The 19,893-nt window shown below is 35.2% G+C and overlaps 2 protein-coding genes and 1 pseudogene across 2 annotated transcripts; 2 read left to right on the top strand and 1 right to left on the bottom strand.

Moving 5' to 3' along the window:
* The first annotated feature begins 1,593 nt into the window (after nucleotides 1-1,593).
* On the top strand, nucleotides 1,594-2,091 carry LOC120423921 (pulmonary surfactant-associated protein D-like; annotated as a pseudogene).
* A 4,971-nt stretch (nucleotides 2,092-7,062) lies between these two features.
* LOC120423927 (pulmonary surfactant-associated protein D-like) lies at nucleotides 7,063-7,693 on the bottom strand. The gene has a single exon (XM_039587909.2). It carries the CDS (start codon nucleotides 7,674-7,676, stop codon nucleotides 7,125-7,127), a length of 552 nt encoding a protein of 183 aa, XP_039443843.1. The 5' UTR covers nucleotides 7,677-7,693; the 3' UTR covers nucleotides 7,063-7,124.
* A 551-nt stretch (nucleotides 7,694-8,244) lies between these two features.
* Nucleotides 8,245-8,792, top strand: LOC120423928 (perlucin-like). Its single transcript, XM_039587910.2, has one exon. The coding sequence runs from the start codon at nucleotides 8,270-8,272 to the stop codon at nucleotides 8,750-8,752; it is 483 nt and encodes a 160-aa protein (XP_039443844.1). The 5' UTR covers nucleotides 8,245-8,269; the 3' UTR covers nucleotides 8,753-8,792.
* The last annotated feature ends 11,101 nt before the right edge of the window (nucleotides 8,793-19,893 follow it).

A 19,893-nucleotide genomic window follows, 5' to 3' on the forward strand; every position in this document is an offset into this window, starting at 1 on the left:
TTGTCGTAGAAGTTTTCGCGAAGTGAGAAATTATCGCGACCTGACGTCAACAACGGTGTTCGCGATTTGGCTTCAGTAGTTTTTGGTTCGAAAGGTTGTAAATCCCGGCATTGACGACGACGAGGCTGATTGAATTAGTCACTTCGTTAGAGGCAGTACTGTTCAGATTCGGCGCAACCACTCGTAGAACTTGGAAATGGGAGGAGTTCTAGTAGATGTACACGCCTTCACCTTTAGGACTTTTTTTTTTGGATCGATTTGGTGTCTTCGGAAAAGTTGTAGGTATGGATAGGAGTACACTAGGGTGTCCAGAATGTGGGGCTTTTTCTCAAAATCTCGCCCCACAAGCTGAATATTGTTCCTTGAACTATTTTAGGACTATGTGCCAAATATGAGCCAAATAGGTCAACAATTACCCATTGATACTTGAAGGTGAATTTAGTATGGGAAAAATCGAAAAATTTTATGGAAAACCCAATTTTCTTACAGTTTGGTTTGCACGGTGCGCTTCTACCTTCAAAATATTGCCAAAAGTGAGATTCTCATTGGAAATTTGATACTCTACAACTTTGTAGAACATACCCAAGCTGTAAAACTCGGACCTGAAAAGTTATTAGCGATTTAAAAAAGTAATTTTTGTATGAAAAACAGTTTTTTCCATCAACTTTAGACTCGGGTATCATTGGGTTAATCTCAATTAATTACGCTCAAAATTTGCACAGATGCTTAAAATTACCCAAAAACCGTTTCCCGCTTGTGGAGCAGGGGTCATTTTTTCTGGGCACCCTAGAGTACACTGAAAAAAATTATTCACGGTAAAAATGTTTTTGGGTTTTTCTTAGTTTCACTTTTTATCACTAAACTTGATTTGCAAAAAAACACTATATATTTTTTTTAGGGGACATCAAATGCCAACTTTTCAGAAATTTTCAGAATATGCAAAAAAATGTTTTACCGAGGTATGTATTTTTGAATCCATACTGATTTTTTTTTCAAAAAATCGAAATATTGGTCATTTTTAGGTAACTTTTTTGAAAATAGTAGCAGTTATTCGTTTTTTAAATAAGTGCCCATGTTTGCCCACTTTTGAAAAAATATTTTCGAAGAGCTGAGAAAATTCATTTTGATTCAAAAGTTGGAAATTTCTGAACAGTTTGCATTTGATGTCTCCTAAACATATCAGAAAAAATAAAATAGAGTGTTTTTTGCTAATCAAAGTAAACTAATGATGCAAAATGGCTTCTTTGGGCATAACGAAGGCACCAAAAAAATTTCAGACGAATAAAAAAATACAATATTAAAAATTAAAGAAAAAATACCGATTTCGTAGAGAATTGCTCACAAGTCTTTATACAAATTTGAAGGCATTCCATAGAAAAGTGTTATGGGAACATTCAAAAATCTGTATCTCGAAAAATGATCGATTTGTATGATATTTAAAAAAGTTCCACTCTTAAAAAAAAACTCACATTTATTAATATAACTTTTTATCAAAATTACCTGACAAACTTTAATCCCTTCGAATTTTTGCGTTTTTTGGAAAGTATCGATAATTCCCAAAAAAAAAAATACATTTTAAAATGTATCAACAAGATGGTCCTGGTCCTTACCGTTGCGATGGTTTCTTCAAGCCTCGCCTCTCCGGACTTCAACGCAACAGAAGAAGTGCTGGCTCGATCGGAAGCGCTGGATTCCAACCTGCGCAACCACGTGTTCAACGACAATGTCGTAGACTTCTTCCAGGCTTGGCAGTACTGTACCTCGCTCAGACTCCGGCTGGCAACAGTCAATTCCGTCGAGGATGACGCTGAACTGGCGGTGGCTCTCATTCGGGCTGATCGTAAAGCCAAGGGACCGTGGTGGATCGGTGGAACGGATCTCGGCAAGGAGGGAAACTTTCTGTAGATCTCCAAAGGAAAACCACTGGGACACAAAACGGGATTCACAAACTACGCCCCCGGTGAGCCCAACAACTATGGAGGCAACGAAAACTGCATCGAAGTTGGTTTCTTCGGTGGAACGACTTGGAATGACAGAGGATGTGATGTGGCACGTGCAACCATTTGCGAGAATGTTTCCGTAAAATGTTAAAATTGAGTTTCAGTTTTTTAAAAGCTTCTGAAATCGAAGACATTTGTCTTCGTTCTCGTAAACAACAATAAATAAATTCCATTTAATTGAATCCCAATTCTGTTTCTATTCATCAGGTAACTCCTCTAGTCTTATTCAAATCTGCATCTTGATCAGCCAATTTCCATTTTCAATTTCGATGCCAATCAATTCCGCTCCAAAATTCCCAATCAGAGCGAATTAAAACCAAAATCCACAGTCGCTTTGTTGTGGCTTCCGAGCATTCCAAACTTCGTTCACTTCGAAAGCAAAAGCACTAAAGGACCTGGTGGGTCCAGCTAAGGAAACCGACAAAGAAAGTGTCACAAAAATTACAACGGCCTCCTCCACGCCACTTGTGGGTGATATTAATCTACTTTATAGGAAAAGTTTTAAAAAGCATATTGCTTCGCGGCACTTTTCTTTCGTCGCTTTCATTGAGTGAAAGTTTTCCGCAAGCTTTTTATTGTGCGGCTTTTTTTCCCTGGGTGAGATTGTTACGGCTTTTGGTCGATGGAAATCGCCGCCCTTTGTAGTAATTGGTTGTGGATATTCTACTTAAGGAACTTCTAATTGAGTTGTGGTTGAAACTTTGATGTTGCATTTTATGTAGCAGCAACAAGATGAGTTTTGTTTACATTGATTTTACACGAAATTATGAAATGGAAATGTTTGTTCTAATTGAAAAAAATGTCCTTCTGGGGTTTTATAAATTTGAAAAGTACATTAAACTTTATAAAATGACTTGCTCGCAGCATGAGTCTTACAATTATGTTATAAGAAAATCGTATCTATCACTAACGGTATCATTATTCCGATAATTCTATCGGCGATAATTTTATCGACAATAACGGACGATAACTTATATTCAATATATTTCTTAAATTGACTAAAACCAACCAAATTATGTTGAATTTTCAAGCTTTCCCTTAGTAAGTTTTTTTTGATAATATGGTAAGTTTCAAAGTTTCAATACTATAAAAAAACAATATGCCGTATTTTTTGAAAGTACTAAAATTTTTATAATTTAATTTCAGGCGATTCGAAATTTTGCATGCATTTTCAATGTTTTAGAGTTTTTTTGAATGAAATACTAAAATTTTCAAAAAAAACCGTTTTTTTTTGAAAATACTCTTTTTTTTATAGTTCGCAATATGGTTATCAAACGATTCTAAATTTTGCTTGCATTTTCACTGTTTTAGAGTTTTTTAATGAAATACTAAAATTTGCACAATAAATTATTTTTTTATAATTCGCAAAATGGGTATCAAACGATTTGAAATTTTGAATGTAATTAAACTGTTTTAGAATTTTTTAATGAAATACTAAAATTTTCACAAAATAACGTATTTTCTCGAAAATACTTAAAAAAAAAATTTTGCTACATGGGTATCAAACGTTTCGAAATTGTGTATGTATTTTAACTGTTTTAGAGTTTTTTGAATGAAATACTTAAATTTTCACAAAATACCCGTATTTTCCCGAAAATATTTTTTTTTTATAGTTCGCAATATTGGTATCAAACGATTTGAAATTTTGCATGTATTTTAAATGTTTTAGAGTTTTTTGAATTAAAAAGCAGGTTACGTTTGATACACATATTGCAAATCATGAAAATTTTAGTACTTTAATAAAATAAGAAATTTTGCCAAAAATTGAGTATTTCATTCAAAAAACTCTAAAACAGTAAAAATTCACGCTAAATTTCGAATCGTTTGATATCCATATTGCGAATTATAAAATATTAAGTATTTTCGAGAAATTACGGTATTTTGTCAAAATTTTAGTATTTCATTCAAAATACTCAAAAACAGTTTATATACATGCAAGATTTTGAATCGTTTGAGACCCATAATGCGAATTATAAAAAAAAATGAGTATTTTCGAGAAAATACGGAATTTTGTGAAAATTTTAGTATTTCATTCAAAAAACTCCAAAACAGTAAAAATGCATGCAAAATTTCGAATCGTTTGATACCCATATTGCAAATTATAAAAATTTGAGTACTTTCAAAAAAATACGGTATTTTGTGATTTATTTTTATTATTTATACTTTGAAACTTATTATGTTATCAAAAAATATTAACTAATAGGAAGCTTGTAAATTCAACATCATTTAATTGGTTTTAGTCAATCTTAGAAATATATTTAATATAAAATTTATCGTCCGTTAGGCTGGTACAAATATTTTTAAAAGTTTTTGTCACCCCTCCCCCCCTTCAAAATTGGCCCGAAAAATCAGGGGGCAAAAAAATATTTTTACAATAAACTTCAAAATTTCAATGGAAATTTAAGTGCAACCAGCTGAAATCAAATTAAAATACATTCTTCTGCGTTTAAAATCTTTTTTAGCATGTTTGGGTTTATTAAAAAATCTTAAGATTTTTTTTTAATTTTTAGATGCAAAATCTTTTTTATCGATACAATTTTTGTTTTTGTCAGATCTTAGATTTTTTGAAAACTAATGATTGCAAAACAACTGAACTAGTGTAAACTGCATTTTAAAACACTTTTTTCATTTAAATGTGAAGACTATGGCTTAATATTTAAATTTTTATATTTTTTTATTTTTTTGTCCCCCCCCCCTTGACCTCGGCCAGGGCCGAGGGACAAAAACTTTTTTAAATATTTGCATCGGCCTTATCGTCGATTAAATAATCGCCGATAGAATTATCGGAATAACGATTACAATAGATTATCGTTATCTAACCATTATCGTTATCGTTAGACGATAATATTATCGACGATAATTCTATCGATTAACAACCTTGATTTTAACGCCATGTTCGAATCCAAATGTATGCGATAACTAACAAGAAATTGACGAAAACAGAAGAACTGCAACTTTTTTAAACATTGATTATATGGATCCAAAAACGTAGATTGAAAAAGTCTCTTAAGTCAATATTGACACTAGTGCGTCCATTCCGGGAATTCCCGGGACAAAATTCCCGGGATTATTTCAAAGTTGGGAATTCCCAAATCCCGGGATTTTTTGTATTTTGTCCCGAGAATTCCCGAAATTGGAAAAAAATAAAATAAAATTTTTGTCTGGAAATTCAGGTTTTGTTGTGGAAATAAACGAACAACGATAAAAAATTAAAATAAAATATTAAGCATTTATCCAGGGATTTTTTTTTGAAAAGTCCAATAAGCTTTTGTGTTTTCATATGTTTGTAAGACCTATTCAAACTAGGTATCTGCTTTAAGTTGACTTATAAAGGAAATTTGTAAAAAAAACACTGATCCGTAAATTGCCCAGAGCATTAAATATTTTTTGTTAAATTTTATATATTTTTGAAAAGACAACGTATATTTATGATTTAAAACTTAAAAAATAATATCATTCTAAAATATTTTCATGAAACATATTTTCCAAATCAAGACGAATCTGTCGAATTAAGACAGCTGTTTGAGTTGTTTTTTTGCATAATGTTTGAATTTTTTGATTGATTTTAGTTAAAACAGGAACAGAACAAATCAATTAGTACACCGATATCCAAATTAATTGCTCTTAAATTTAGGCTTTAGTCCCTAGTTGGCGGTAATGACCTTAAGATATTTTGTAAAATATTTTTTATATACAACATGAATGTCTAAACTTATCTGAAATTTAACTGGTATAATTTTATTTGTTGTTTTCTTATTTGTTATTTTAGACATTAAACAATATTTTTTTAGGCTTTTCTAGTCATGACAAATAAAAATAAATAAAATATGTATTTATAAGGGACTTATTTAATTTGAATCACATTGGATTAGATAGATAAAAAACCAAAGCACAACAAAAACAAAAAAAAATCATTCAATCTATATAAAACTGCTATACTTGTTTAGATTGAAGTGTAGATTACCACCAATGAATTCTATGATTATAAGCTTGAAAACAAGCAAATCGACGTCGTCGTGCTATCATGTCGCACCCGCCATTTTGACGTTCCGAGAAAAACGCGTTTTAATGTTTGACCTTGGATAAACAAAATCGAAAGCACGCAATGTAAACAATAACAAACACGTTTTGTTCGGCTGACCATTCTGTGCATTGTCCCGAAGTTGGTTGAAGTTGGTTGCTGGAGTCCCGAGTTATAATTAAAAATGTTTACGGTAGTCTAACTTCTACGTGCGTCAAACGCATCCTGACCTGAAATCCCTTTGCCCTTTGTCGCACTTACATCAATTTTCAGGGAGTGACAAGATAGCACGACATGATTGAAACTTCTTTTATATGTAGAGTGACAAAAATTTTCGGAGCATTTTTGGTTTTCATTGAATATCTCAGGATTGAAATCGAATTTTGGGGATCTATGAAGGTCAAAAGATGAGGCATTGTGAGCTGCACAAAATGGCGTTCTTAAATCAATTTGGCCCAAAATGCACGTACGACAAGTTAGCACGATGGCGACGAAATATAATAAAAACATAGATTTTATTACTGTTTTAAAAATTTCCCGGGATCCCGGGAATTCCCGGGATTTCAAAAATATTTTTCCCGTTTCCCGGGAAATTCAAAACCCGAATTGGAAACCCTGATTGACACGAATGCATAACTTAAGGTCAAAAGCTTTTACGCAAATCACAACGACAGATTAGATTTTGACAAAAAAGCCTGCAATTCTCTAAATCGGAAAAAAATCTATTTCAGACGAAATTACTATATATTTTTTTAAAAGTATTTTCAAGATGTTCTTCGTTAAGTTTTCCGCAGTCATGAATTCACGAAGTTTGCTACCGGATAGACTTACAACGTCAATTCAATGAAAGTTTAAATCATATAATTCAAGCTAATTGTTTTCATATTTGATGTTTTCAGTACGGAATAATGAATAACATTTCGTTTTAGTTCTTATTAGCTCCTATCTGCCAACTTTTATTTGCAGTTAAAATTCATATGAATTAACAATATAACGGGTTCCCTCAAAAATTGGATATTCTTTTGTTTAATAAGACTCACATTTGTGTATAGATTCCGAGCATAACGTTTTGATTTATTGACCCCCATGCACCGCAAATGTCTTCAGCACCCCAGTGGCAGTGGCTCACGAGCTTCACAGATGAATCGCCGCTTCACGTCACAGTTTTTGTCGTTCCAGAACGTTCCATTGGGGTGGCCAACCTCCACGCAGTGCTCCGTTCCGTTCAGATTGTTGGGCTCCCCGGGTCCAAAGTTCCGGTAGCCGGTCTGGTACCCAATCGGTTTCCCCGTGGTGAGCCACACAAAGTGTCCTTCCAGCCCCAGGTCCGTTCCGGCGATCCACCAAGGTCCGCCCTGCTTGGGGTTAGCCTCCTCGATGGCCATCTTGAGCTGGACGTCCTCCGAGGGGGACTTCACCGTGGCCAGCTCGAATCCGTACGATTCGCAGAGGTGCCATGCCTTGAAGAAGGACACTTCCATGTGGTTGAAGACGATGAAGCGCTTCGGGAAGCACTGCACGGAAAAGGTCCACGAGTCGTTGGAGAAAGCTTGGGCTGCGTACGGTACAGCTTCGTCGAGAGTTGGTTCTTCCAGGGAAGAATTGGCGTTGGCGAATGCCACCACGAAAATTAGAGATGCTAGTTTGGCCAACATCTTGACGGAACTGAAGGTTTGCTTACGAAATTCGCCCAATTTAAGGTGGTGCGAAATTTTCAAGGTTCTGCTATCGCGATGAAGGAACATTCGCTGATAATGTTTTGGAAGTGCACCCTAATGGAGGCTGCATGTTTTTTTGTTGTTTGGCAAGATTAAACGATATTAGCCAAAAATAGTGATGGGACGGTGATTCCCGGATTTTGCTGAACTGTAAAGTATGTTTGGGAATTTATGGAGGAACTTGGCCATGCCAACAGCTTGATTCAGCAAGCCTTATGGCCTTTATAGAACTTCGTTTTTAATCCTTAAAATCTTGATCTCATCAGATTTGCAACAAGTTGCAGTTGTGTCAAAATAATCGAAATTGTAAAAAATATTAAGATCGGTGAAGTCCAGCATTTCGGAAGAGCTGAAGCCGTTGTTACGATGCAAAAGTGTGGCTCGCCAATTCGTGTTGACAAAGAGGACATGCAACCAGCATTAGACGACATTCGTGAGATTTCTATCAGCGTTCATTGATAGCGATTTCGCCCAATTTAAAGCTCCTTAAATTGAGCAGCACCTTGAACTTGAACTTCAGTCCGTTCAAAATGTTCGCCAAGGCTGTAACACTCGTTCTCGCCGCAACTTTTGTTGCAGCGACCTCGAACCCCTCAACCTTGGAATGCCAACCGAAGCGTTACATCGTCTTCAACTACGCCGAAGTTCCGTTTTTCGCCGCTTGGCGCCTATGCGAATCGTACGGATTCCAGCTGGCCACGGTCCGGAACCCCTCCGAGGATGCCCAACTGCAGCGGACGCTGAAGAACACGGACCCCACCCTGCTGGGACCGTGGTGGATCGCCGGAACGGACCTGGGCAACGAGGGCCAGTTCGTGTGGCTGTCCAGCGGGAAGGCGGTCGAGTACCAGACCGGCTACCGGAACTTTGCCCCGGGACAGCCGGACAACCGGAACGGCGCGGAGCACTGCCTGGAGGTGGGCTGGTCGACTGGAACGACGCACTGGACCGATAAGAACTGCGATGAGAAGAAGCGCTTCATTTGCGAGGCACGTGGGCCGCTGACTTGTTGATAAGACAGTTTGAATAAAACTTGAGAAATTGATTGCATAACGATTGAAGAAAGTCTCGTGATTATTTCACTTTTTTATCTTCTTTTTGAGTGGGTCATCAATATCGTAAAATATTTGCAGTTACTTCATTTTAAAACCGTCCACCCGCCCAGCACTCACTGAGTATCCCCAACATGTCGTTCAAAGCAGTGATCTTGGTGCTAACCCTAACGCTGGTGTCCACCAGCGTAGCTGAAAAGTTGGGACCGGCCAAAAACTCAACCTCGGACATCTCAGCCCGAGCCGGCTTCGCCAACTCGTACCAGCGCTTTTTTTGTTTATTCACCTTAAAATTTAAGTTTTTGGATTGTTACTCAAACCCAACCATTTTCCATTATCGATTCGATCACAATGATCATCCTGCACGACCTTTTCATCTTTTTATGCCATTGGAAGCAGAAAGCGGCAGCCTTCACTTGTTTGAACTTTTGACATTCTGCGAACGAAGAAGCAATGCGCAAGATGCAAAAGTGCATCTCTTTTGATAAATCATCAAAAGAGATGATTGGATTTGCACTAGCGGATGCACATTGGGATTTAAAAATCGGTCATAGGAGAGTTATTAGAACTTTTCTAGTTAATTGCACTTAATTATTGAATAACAAATCCAGAGTTTTTTTTTAATGTCCTATGAGCTATTGTCTTTCATATGTTTATAGGACATATTAAACAAAAACTAAAGAAATGTCTCTAGCTGGATATTATTTACAAATATAATTTTAATAAAGTTTTGTTTTCTAGAAATATTGGAACCTTATTTTATTATTAAATTTAAAAAAAATGGTCTGAATTCAATGACATATTCCATGGAATTTTAAAATATTAATGCCACATTTTTGCTCAATATTAAAATATTTTAAATCCTAACTAGAGAAATTCCCGAGAAATCCAGCTATTGATATTTTATTTTTTGCATTTTTTTATTTGTGAGTAACTTTGTCCACCCATTCCCTATGTCTATATAAACAATTTCGAATCATTAATTTTTTAAGATCAGTATCCATACAAATTCGAGGATCGATTTGGTGTCTTCAGCAAAGGTTTTTTTAATCAGAAAAATAGTTACACATTTTTAAATAACCTTTTAGGCCGTTGCAAATATTTTTTTGAAGTTTTTGTCCCTCGACTCTGACCAAAGTCGAGGGGGGGGCAAAAAAATAAAAAAAGTATAAAAATTTAAATAACGAGCCATGGTTTAAACATTTTAATGAAAAAAGTGTTTTAAAATGCATTATACACCTGTTCAGTTGTTTTGCCATTATTAGTTTCCAAAATATCTAAGTATTGACAAAAAAAAATATTTTTTGCGAAAAATAAAAATTTTGCGGTGCTGTACATTGCAATTTCATAAAAATTCAAAACATTTTCAAATAAGCCCAAACATGCTAAATATGATTATCATTGCAGAAAAATGCAATTTAGATTGTTTTCAATTGATTAGACTTCTATTTTCATGGAAATTTAGAAGTTTTTTGGAAAAATATTTTTTTTGCCCCCTGATTTTTCAGACCAATTTTGAAGGGGGGCGACATAAACTTTGAAAAATATTTGCAACGGCCTTATGCTAAAAACTCGATTTTGACAAACTTTATCCCATTATATTTTTTTTTCCTTTTCGGATATGGGGTAATAGACAAAAAATTGGCAAAAAGTGTTAATTTTTAAACTATAGAGTATGGCGTACGTGTTTTTGCCATGCTATGATTTAAAAAAAAATGTTTATTGATAGTTTTCAAAAGTGTACACAAAAATTAAGAACCGCTGCTTTTGAGTTATAGCTATTTTAATGTTAAATTATCCAACAAAATTGTCCTTTCCTAAATTTTCTAAAATAGTCCATCTTATAAAAAGTATATTCAAAACTTTGAGAAAATTCTCTACAATTTGCTTTTTTGGAAATTATTGACCAGACATTTGGTTGCTGACAAATGGCTTTGCAAAGAATGAAACTTAACAAAAATCAGTCTTTTGAAGTTCTACTCAATTGACCCTCATACCCGTGTTAAAAATATTTAATGATTCTAAAAATCCCATTTTTTATTTCAAAAGGGTTTAAATTTCATTATCGAAAGTAGGGGTGCGGTTTTTGTAATCAGTTTAAATAATAGAAAACATCGCAAATATATGACTTTTTTCTTTTAAGGTAGTCGAAAATAATCATCTAAACCAAGCCGCAATAGAGTAAGGATATTTGAAATAGTCAATAAATGATATTCGTAAAAGTTGCACTATCCCGATACCTTTTCATCTTTATAAACCGCAGAAAAAATATCCGGATATCCGTGAAACGAGATTTAACATTGCAACATTGTCCCTGCTATTCTGGTTATTTCAAATCATAGTTTCCTGTTGTTATGATCAATCAAAAAAAATATCCGGATATCCGAACCCACATCCTCAATCGAAAGTTCAAAATTCATTAGGTCGACATGGCAAAAGGTTGAAAGGAAGCGAAGTCAATAGTGGACAAAAGCTCGAATATGGCTAAAAATCATACTTTGCAATTTTTTGTTTTTGTCTGCTATTCCTTCATGAGCAGTTGTATAAAAAATTCTGAATCTAAACAATGTTGTGTTTATTTTCATTTTTTCATAGATGAACAGTTCTCAAAAATGTTTCATGAGAGTTTATTTAATTCAAAGATATTTTAATATTCTTTTCAAGACATAAAAAAAAAGAAAATAGGATGGCAAAAGACTAGACAAAAGTTCAAAACTGGACATGAGGTCAAATAAACAAATTCTTGAAAAAGATGTTTTCTTATGTTTCAATATATTTTTCATAATGCTGTGCAGAAAAAGGGTAGGGCATTGGAAAATAGTAAATGTAAAGATTCTTATGTAAAATTACTAGGAAATCAACTTTATATTCTACTAATCCCTGAGAAATTTTCACAAATTTCACGAATGTTTCATAATTTAATATTTTAAATTGGACCATTTCTTGCTGAGATATCGGCATTAGAAAATTGATCCAATCTTAAATATCTCTTACACAATTTTGTAGCAAATTTTCTGAACTTTTCAGAAAATATGTAACTTTTTTAAATCCAAAAACTGCAAATATTTCGCTAAATTCAAACTTTCGGTGGATGTATCTTGAAAACGGGAACCTATATCTAAAAAATTGTAAAGTTCTATTCGATTGCAAATTAAATTTCACATAAAATAATTAGGTCAACAAAATTTGATGCATGAATTTCGATTTTTCAATTTTTTACCATACTTCTCTAACGCTGAAAAGTTGCGGTTGTTTGTCCCCTAAAACATATTAAAAAAAGCGAAAAAAAAACAGATTTTTGGAAATTATTTTTTTGTGAAAAAAAAAAGAAGTTAATTAAGATATCGCCTTTTTTTTCCGAGTACCTATTTTTTCTGAATATTCCTCAACAATAAAAAAAGGTGTCTTGATCAGAAAATTGAAAAAGTTACAGATTTTTGAATATTTACGTACCATTTTTGTATGGAAAGCTACCAAAATTTTATGGAGACTTGTATGAGTGAACCAATGACACAAAATGCCTTCTTTGGTCCTAGGGAAGGCCCCCACAAAGTTTGAGCCAAATCAAAATATACAAAAAAAAAAATGGTCGAAATCGGCCGATTTCGTCCCACCACCTTTTTTAAACATTTATTTTTAATTATTATTTTAAGTGAAAATAATTTTATTTTTCCATTGTCCAACGTAATTTCCGAGTGGAAAATCAAACACAACCATGGAACACAAATGAAAATGCGGGCCCACCGCTTGCATTCTGGAGTAATCAAAGCGCATAATTCACTGACTGATGATGGTGCACTTCTTTTCAACTGCACCAGCACTGCTATCCGATGGAAAACCCAATCTTCAATCGGAGAAAATCCAGCTCAAATTTGCTCCACAAATGATGCATAGTTGAAGGGAGAACTCTGATTGTGATTTGAATAACCATTTCTATTATGATAAGTCGACGAAGATGGCAGAGATGATGGTTGGAAGTTGGTGGGTACAATGATTGAACATTATGATTCCAACTAATAGATTTGATCAAAATAAATCACGAAGCTTGAAGCAAAGCTGTAAAATAAGCTCATTTCAAGAAATCATTATCTACAGAGACTGCACCCCCAAAATAAACATCTTAATAACTGCTCATTACCTTAACTTTTATCAATCTCACTAATTCCGAAAGATATCCCCAATAAATTCCCAGCTTAACGGTATCGTCCCCAACCGGTCCATCAGGAGAACGATAACAACAAAGTGCACCCAGTTGCCTGCGGAACGAAAACCTCAAAAGACTGTCAAAATCCCGGTTCCCAGCCGAAATGTGCTTTAAATTTCATCCCACGCACAGCGACAATCGTCGTCAGCCAGTGTAGTAAACTGTGGCACGAGATAATCCACTGCAATTTGCATTTCCTGACCTGGAACGCCCCAGCGTTCTCCTCCTCAATGGAACTCACCGTCGTGGGCGATAACGACAATCATGAGCCGCGGATGCGTTGCAGCGCGCCAAAATTAAGATGTGCTGCTGCTCCTCTTCAGGTTGTGAGCTCAAGTCAAATCTTAAGGTACAACCGGCACTCCTTCGGCGGCTGTCAGTGGCGCGAGGTGTGAATTCAGTGGAGGGCTGGCTTCCAGCTGGCAGCAGCACAAAGGTGGACTCAGAAAAAAAAATAAACAGCGAAATTGCCAATGTAAAATTATCATGTTAATGGGTTTTATTGATCCATTGAATATTCTTTGATTCATCGTTCCAGCTGGGACGTGACGCCTTGATACTGAAGGGGCACGAATGAGATCATCGCGGGGTAGTTTTAGTGGCGTCTCGGCTCGATATTGGCATTCGATGTATCAGGAAGTTTGTGCGGCGGCATCACACTTCCATTTCCAAAAGCACTTCGATTTATGAGCACTATGTTTTATGAACGCGGGGCTTGTTCGCCTACCGCTAGGAATAAAACAGAAATTTGTGTGCTGGAATGTTGGTTTTTAAAAACGGAAAAAAAGTTAAAATTTTCTGTCGAGACTGTTTTGCAGTTGCTGTATGGAATTAGCCGCAGCTTTTATTACATGTTATTTTCCTTACATTAAAAGCATTCTTTGAGCATTTTCCATATTTCCATTAGGCATAATCTTTAACTTTTTATTAAATTCTGTCTTTTCGATATAAAATGTTGTATTATAGGAATTTAAAATGCTTTGATATTTAAAATTTAGACCATTTTAAGCCTATTCTAAAACCTCAAAAAAAAAAAAAATCATTTTATATTTTAGTGCATTCATAAACAATCAACACAATTTTATACGTAGCACTTGAAGACAACTAAGCATGCCTAAGTTTTGGTGTGATGAATTTTTCAAATACCTATAAAAACAATTTTTAAACAAAGATATTGTATGGATTAACAAAAAAAAAACAATATAAAACATTTGCAAAAATATCTAACAACAAAATAGAGCCAGCATAAAAAATATTAAATTTTCAATAGTATTTTTTTTTCTTTTGACTAAGCTGCTACAAATATTTGAAAAAAAAATCCACCTTCACAACCTCCCATGCATATACGGCTTGAAAAATCAGGGGACCAAAAAAATTATGTTTTTAAACTTTAAAATTTGGATTGAAATTCAAGTGCAAACAGCTAAAATAAGTTTAAAATGCTTTGCCGTGCGTTTTGAAACATTTTAAAGCATGTTTGGGTTTATTCAAAAATCTCAAGAATTTTTAAAATTTTTGGTTTGCAGTACTGAAATAGTTTTTTTTGCTTAAATTTAATTTTCATCTAATCTTACATATTTTGAAAACTAATGATTGCAAAAGAACTGACCTAGTGCAACATGCACGTTAAACACTTTTTTCATTCAAATGTTGTGACTATGGCTTTTGTTATTTCAATTTATTATTTTATTTTTTTATTTGTTTGCCCTCTTAGCTTAAGGCCGCTAAAAATACTTTTCAAAGTTTATGTCGCCCCCCAATTCAAAATTGATCCGAAAAATAAGAGGGCAAACAAATTTTTTTTTTCGAGAATCTTGAAAATTTCAATTAAAATAGAAGTCTAGAAGTCAGTTATTAACTGAAATGCCTTTTTCTGCATTGATAACCATATTAAGAACGTTTTTGGGTTCGTTTAAAAATATTTTGAACTTTTATGAAATTAAAATGTACAGCACCGCAAAAACTGACTGACTGACTGAGTATTTTTTTCAACTTCACAAAATATTTGCAACGGTCTTATTTGTTTTGAAAACATGTTACCAAAAATTTATGAATGCTTAGGAAAATATGTTTTTTTGATAAAAAACACTTCGAGATATACTAAATTCTTGAAAGCAATTACTACCAGCATTTTTCAGTCACAGAACTGAATTTTGCACATACCTTGCTATCACCAGTCTTAAAAATCTGGAGAAATTGAAAAAAAAAACTTTCTATTTTCTGGCTGTAGATGTGTATTATAATCAAAAAATCCTACTTGAAAAAGTAAAATTAAATCTAATTTTATCACGAACGTTGAATTGAAGAAATATACATAAATACACGTGGGTCTCGTGGCGCAGGGGTAGCGGCTTCGGCTGCCGATCCCGATGATGCTATGAGACGCGGGTTCGATTCCCGCCTTATCCACTGAGCTTCTATCGGATGGTGAAGTAAAACGTCGGTCCCGGTTTCTCCTGTCTCGTCAGAGGCGCTGGAGCAGAAATCCCACGTTAGAGGAAGGCCATGCCCCGGGGGGCGTAGTGCCAATAGTTTCGTTTTTTACATAAATACACGATTTACAACAAATTTAACCACTTAGAATAAGATTTTTTTTTTCTAAAATAAAGCAAAACGCAGATCATCCAGCTCATCATAAAAATATATATTTTTTCTTTAGAAAAAGTCCCACTTTTCTAGCAATACACGAGCCACAACAAGCGTCCAAAGGATCATTATTATGCAAAGTTTGCTGAACTTTCCGAAAAAAAAACATACAATATAACATTGGATGTTAGAGGTTAAGGGTTAAAACTTTGAAAAAATGGTCAAAACAGTTTATCGTTAAATTATGATAGCTTGTATCTACATCAAAATATTTGTTTTTGTTTTCTCTACAACTGTTTAGAACATTGATACATTCTAAAAAATAACCCAACTCCAAATTTATAACTGTAAAAGCCGTAAATTGGGAAAAATATGCTATTTTTTGTTTTTCTGCTTAAATGACCTCTTTGGGTCATTGTCATAATGGGAAATGGCAGCAATTTTCAAACTATTTCAACGAAAAATGCGTTTTTTTTTTCTTAATTTGAGTACGCCATCAAATTGGTCGTCACATTTTACACCAAATTTCTATCTCTTCACGATTTGGAGCTACAAAACACTGTAAAACGTGTCTTAGTAAAAATCCACAAAAACGAAAAAGGTCGGTGTGACAACCTGGCATCCCACCGGGATTGCCTGGTAGCCAGATAAAGCCAGATTTTTCAAATGTCAGCCAGAATAAAGATTAATCCTTCTCTGTGCCAAATATTTTGCCAGATATTTTCGATTAAAATTAATGAATTAAAATTAACTAATTTTATTGAAAATTATTAAAATAGAATTTGTTTTTCTTAAATAAAATGTAAATTCAACAATTTTTTTAGGCCATAAAATTGGTTAAATCATCTGAATTCTACAAACTCATGAATTTAATCATATCCTTCCTCCTTTCCACCTTTCAGAATTGTGAGATTTTTGTTTGCCAGATTTTTCTACTTTTTTAAACGTTTCTATTCGTAATCAGGGACCAAAATTACCCCTTACAGCTAAGTTTCAAGAAATTCGAAGTGGGGTCGGGGCCACTTTTTCTGATTTTGTGTAAATTGGTGGAATATTACCCTCATCAGTTTTTTTTTAATTTCCTTAAAATTTGATGATTTCTTAGTTGACCTATCGATAAATGAACTTGCATTTAAATCCGAAATCGAAAAAAATCAATCAATTTATCTACATTCAGCAACACTGCAATCTTGATTTAACTGGCAAAACCGGTAGTTACTCGGATTAATTTAATATAAACCAAAAAGAAATATTAAGCTCGCGACCACCTTTTCGCTTCCATCTTCAACGCCCCGAAGAAGCACGGCAATTCTCCTTCTTTTCTCTCCACCGCTTCTCAATTTCGCTTCGTTAGCTCTCTTTTTTTTGCGCTAATCCTCGCGAAATGATAGTTTGCTGATGTGTGTGCGTTCTCCCAAATCCGGCTTATTTGAAAGTGGCCCCCTCAAAGCTGGTGACGTGCTGCGGCTGCTGCTGAAATGAATATGATTAAGAAGGAAAAAAACACAACATCAAAGAAAACAACAAAAAAATAACGAGATTCAACAACAAACGAGAAGATTTAAGCTTCCAAATCGATATGACAGTAATATATTCTAAATTTATTAATGCTATCAATATGAGAAAGGAGAATTTGGCCCCAAAAGAAGAGAGGGGGGGCTTCTTATTGGTTTGCTTTCCTTTTGATTTGCTTATCCTCTTTATTTTTAGGGGGCTTTGGTTTCGTGGATCACACACAGGGTGGGGTTTGTAAGTGTGTGTGTGGTTGTGCATCATCCGTCGAAATACCTTTTGTGTTTGCATTTTATTAGTTCAGTGTTGTGGAAAGTTGTATTGCTGCTGTCTTGTTGTTGTTTACTTATTTTAATTTTGTATGTTGAAAATAAACAGGTTCAAAAATGCTAGGCTTCGATTTTTTATAGGAAAGACATTTAAAAACATAACGCAAGATCTTTATTTGGCACATAAATTCTAATTTAATTATTATTATTGAGTTGACTAAGTGACTTTTTTAAAATGGATCCATCTATCTGTATCACAAAATCCTTTAAAATAATATATCATTTTGCATTTTTTTATAATAACGTACCATTTATATGTAAAGCGTTCAAATTTTAATGGACATTGTTTACATAAAATGTAATAAAAAATGCAAAAAAAAAATGCCGTTTAACTTAAAATAAACCTGTTTTGTGATAAAAATATATCATACCAGAATGCTTTAAGAAAACTTTAAATATACACCATATTCTTGATTTACACAACGAAATGGGGGTGTTTAATTCGAGAATCGTTTAAAAAAAGAATGTCCATGACTTAAATTAAGAATATGACTTAAATTAAGAATCTTTGGGATTTCTTAATTTGTCGGAGGATGTTCATCATGTATCAATTGTATTTGGTTTATTTATGTTATTAAAACATTTTAGCATGGTTTTGGAACACCTGGGATGTTCTAGTCCATCCGAAATTTCCGGAAATTTTGTGCAGCAGGCTAACCGAAGAAAAAAGTTGAAACTTCAAAATTTTGACAACGGATCCTACCCAGACTGCTTCAGTGAGTGCGGTAGGCTACAGTGCATTGTTGTAACAACTTATTGGGATGATCTGGGACATCCAAGGACTCCCTGGAGTTAAGATCTGTGGGTCTACCGCCGTAACAAGCAAGAGGTCGACGGATTTTGACCCCGCAACATATCCGCATAGCTTCAGTGAGTATGGTAGACTACTTTACTGATGTTCTAGGATGTTCTAGGTCGTCCAAGGACTCCCTGGAGTTAAGATCTGTGGGTCTACCGCCGTAACAAGCAAGAGGTCGACAGATTTTGACCCCGCAACATATCCGCATAGCTTCAGTGAGTATGGTAGACTACTTTGCTGATGTGTTGGGATGTCCTGGGTCATCCAAGGAGTCCCTGGAGTTAAGATCTGTGGGTCTACAACCGTAACAAGCAAGAGGTCGACGGATTTTGACCCCGGAATATACCCGCATAGCTTCAGTGAGCATTGTAGACTACTTTACTGATGTTCTAGGATGTTCTGGGTCGTCCAAGGACTCCCTGATGTTAAGATCTGAGGGTCTACCGCCGTAACAAGCAAGAGGTTGACGGTTTTTGACCTCGGTACATATCCGCATGGCTACAGTGAGTATGGTAGACTACTTTGCAGATGTGTTGGGATGTCCTGGGTCATCCAAGGAGTCCCTGGAGTTAAGATCTGTGGGTCTACCGCCGTAACAAGCAAGAGGTCGACGGATTTTGACCTCGGGACATACCCGCATAGCTTCAGAGAGTTTGGTAGACTACTTTGTTGATGTGTTAGGCTGACTTGGGTCATCCAAGGACTCCCTGGAGTTGAGATCTGATGGTCTATCATATATCCAGGGAGTCATTGGATGACCCAAGTCAGCCTAACACATCAACAAAGTAGTCTACCATACTCACTGAAGCTATACGGGTATATTCCGGGGTCAAACTCCGTCGACCTCTTGCTTGTTACGGTGGTAGACCCACAGATCTTAACTCCAGGGACTCCTTGGATGACCCAGGACATCCCAACACATCAGCAAAGTAGTCTACCATACTCACTGAAGCTATGCGGGAATGTCCCGGAGTCAAAATAAGTCGATCTCTTGCTTGTTACGGCGGTAGACCCTCAGATCTTAACTCCAGGGAGTCCTTGGATAACTCAAGACAGCCCAACAGATCAGCAAAGTAGTCTACAATGATCACTGAAGCTATGCGGGTATATTCCGGGGTCAAAATCCGTCGACCTCTTGCTTGTTACGGTGGTAGACCCACAGATCTTAACTCCAGGGAGTCCTTGGATGACCCAGGACATCCCAACACATCAGCAAAGTAGTCTACCATACTCACTGAAGCTATGCGGATATGTTCCGGGGTCAAAATATGTCGACCTCTTGCTTGTTACGGCGGTAGACCCACAGATCTTAACTCCAGGGAGTCCTTGGATGTCCCAGATCATCCCAATAAGTTGTTACAACAATGCACTGTAGCCTACCGCACTCACTGAAGCAGTCTGGGTAGGATCCGCTGTCAAAATTTTGAAGTTTCAACTTTTTTCTTCGGTTAGCCTGCTGCACAAAATTTCCGGAAGTTTCGGATGGACTAGAACATCCCAGGTGTTCCAAAACCATGCTAAAATGTTTTAATAACATAACTAAACCAAATACAATTGATACATGATGAAAATTCTCCGACAAATTACGAAATCCCAAAGATTCTTAATTTAAGTCATATTCTCAATTTAAGTCATGGACATTCTCATTTTAAGCCATGACTTAAAAAAAGTT

Source organism: Culex pipiens, chromosome 2 (genome assembly GCF_016801865.2).
Source record: "Culex pipiens pallens isolate TS chromosome 2, TS_CPP_V2, whole genome shotgun sequence".
Taxonomy (NCBI): domain Eukaryota; kingdom Metazoa; phylum Arthropoda; class Insecta; order Diptera; family Culicidae; genus Culex; species Culex pipiens.

Excerpts from the sequence above, each read along its gene's own strand:
- LOC120423927 (XM_039587909.2), bottom strand. The coding sequence starts at position 7,676 with ATGTTGGCCAAACTAGCATCTCTAATTTTCGTGGTGGCATTCGCCAAC.
- LOC120423928 (XM_039587910.2), top strand. The coding sequence starts at position 8,270 with ATGTTCGCCAAGGCTGTAACACTCGTTCTCGCCGCAACTTTTGTTGCA.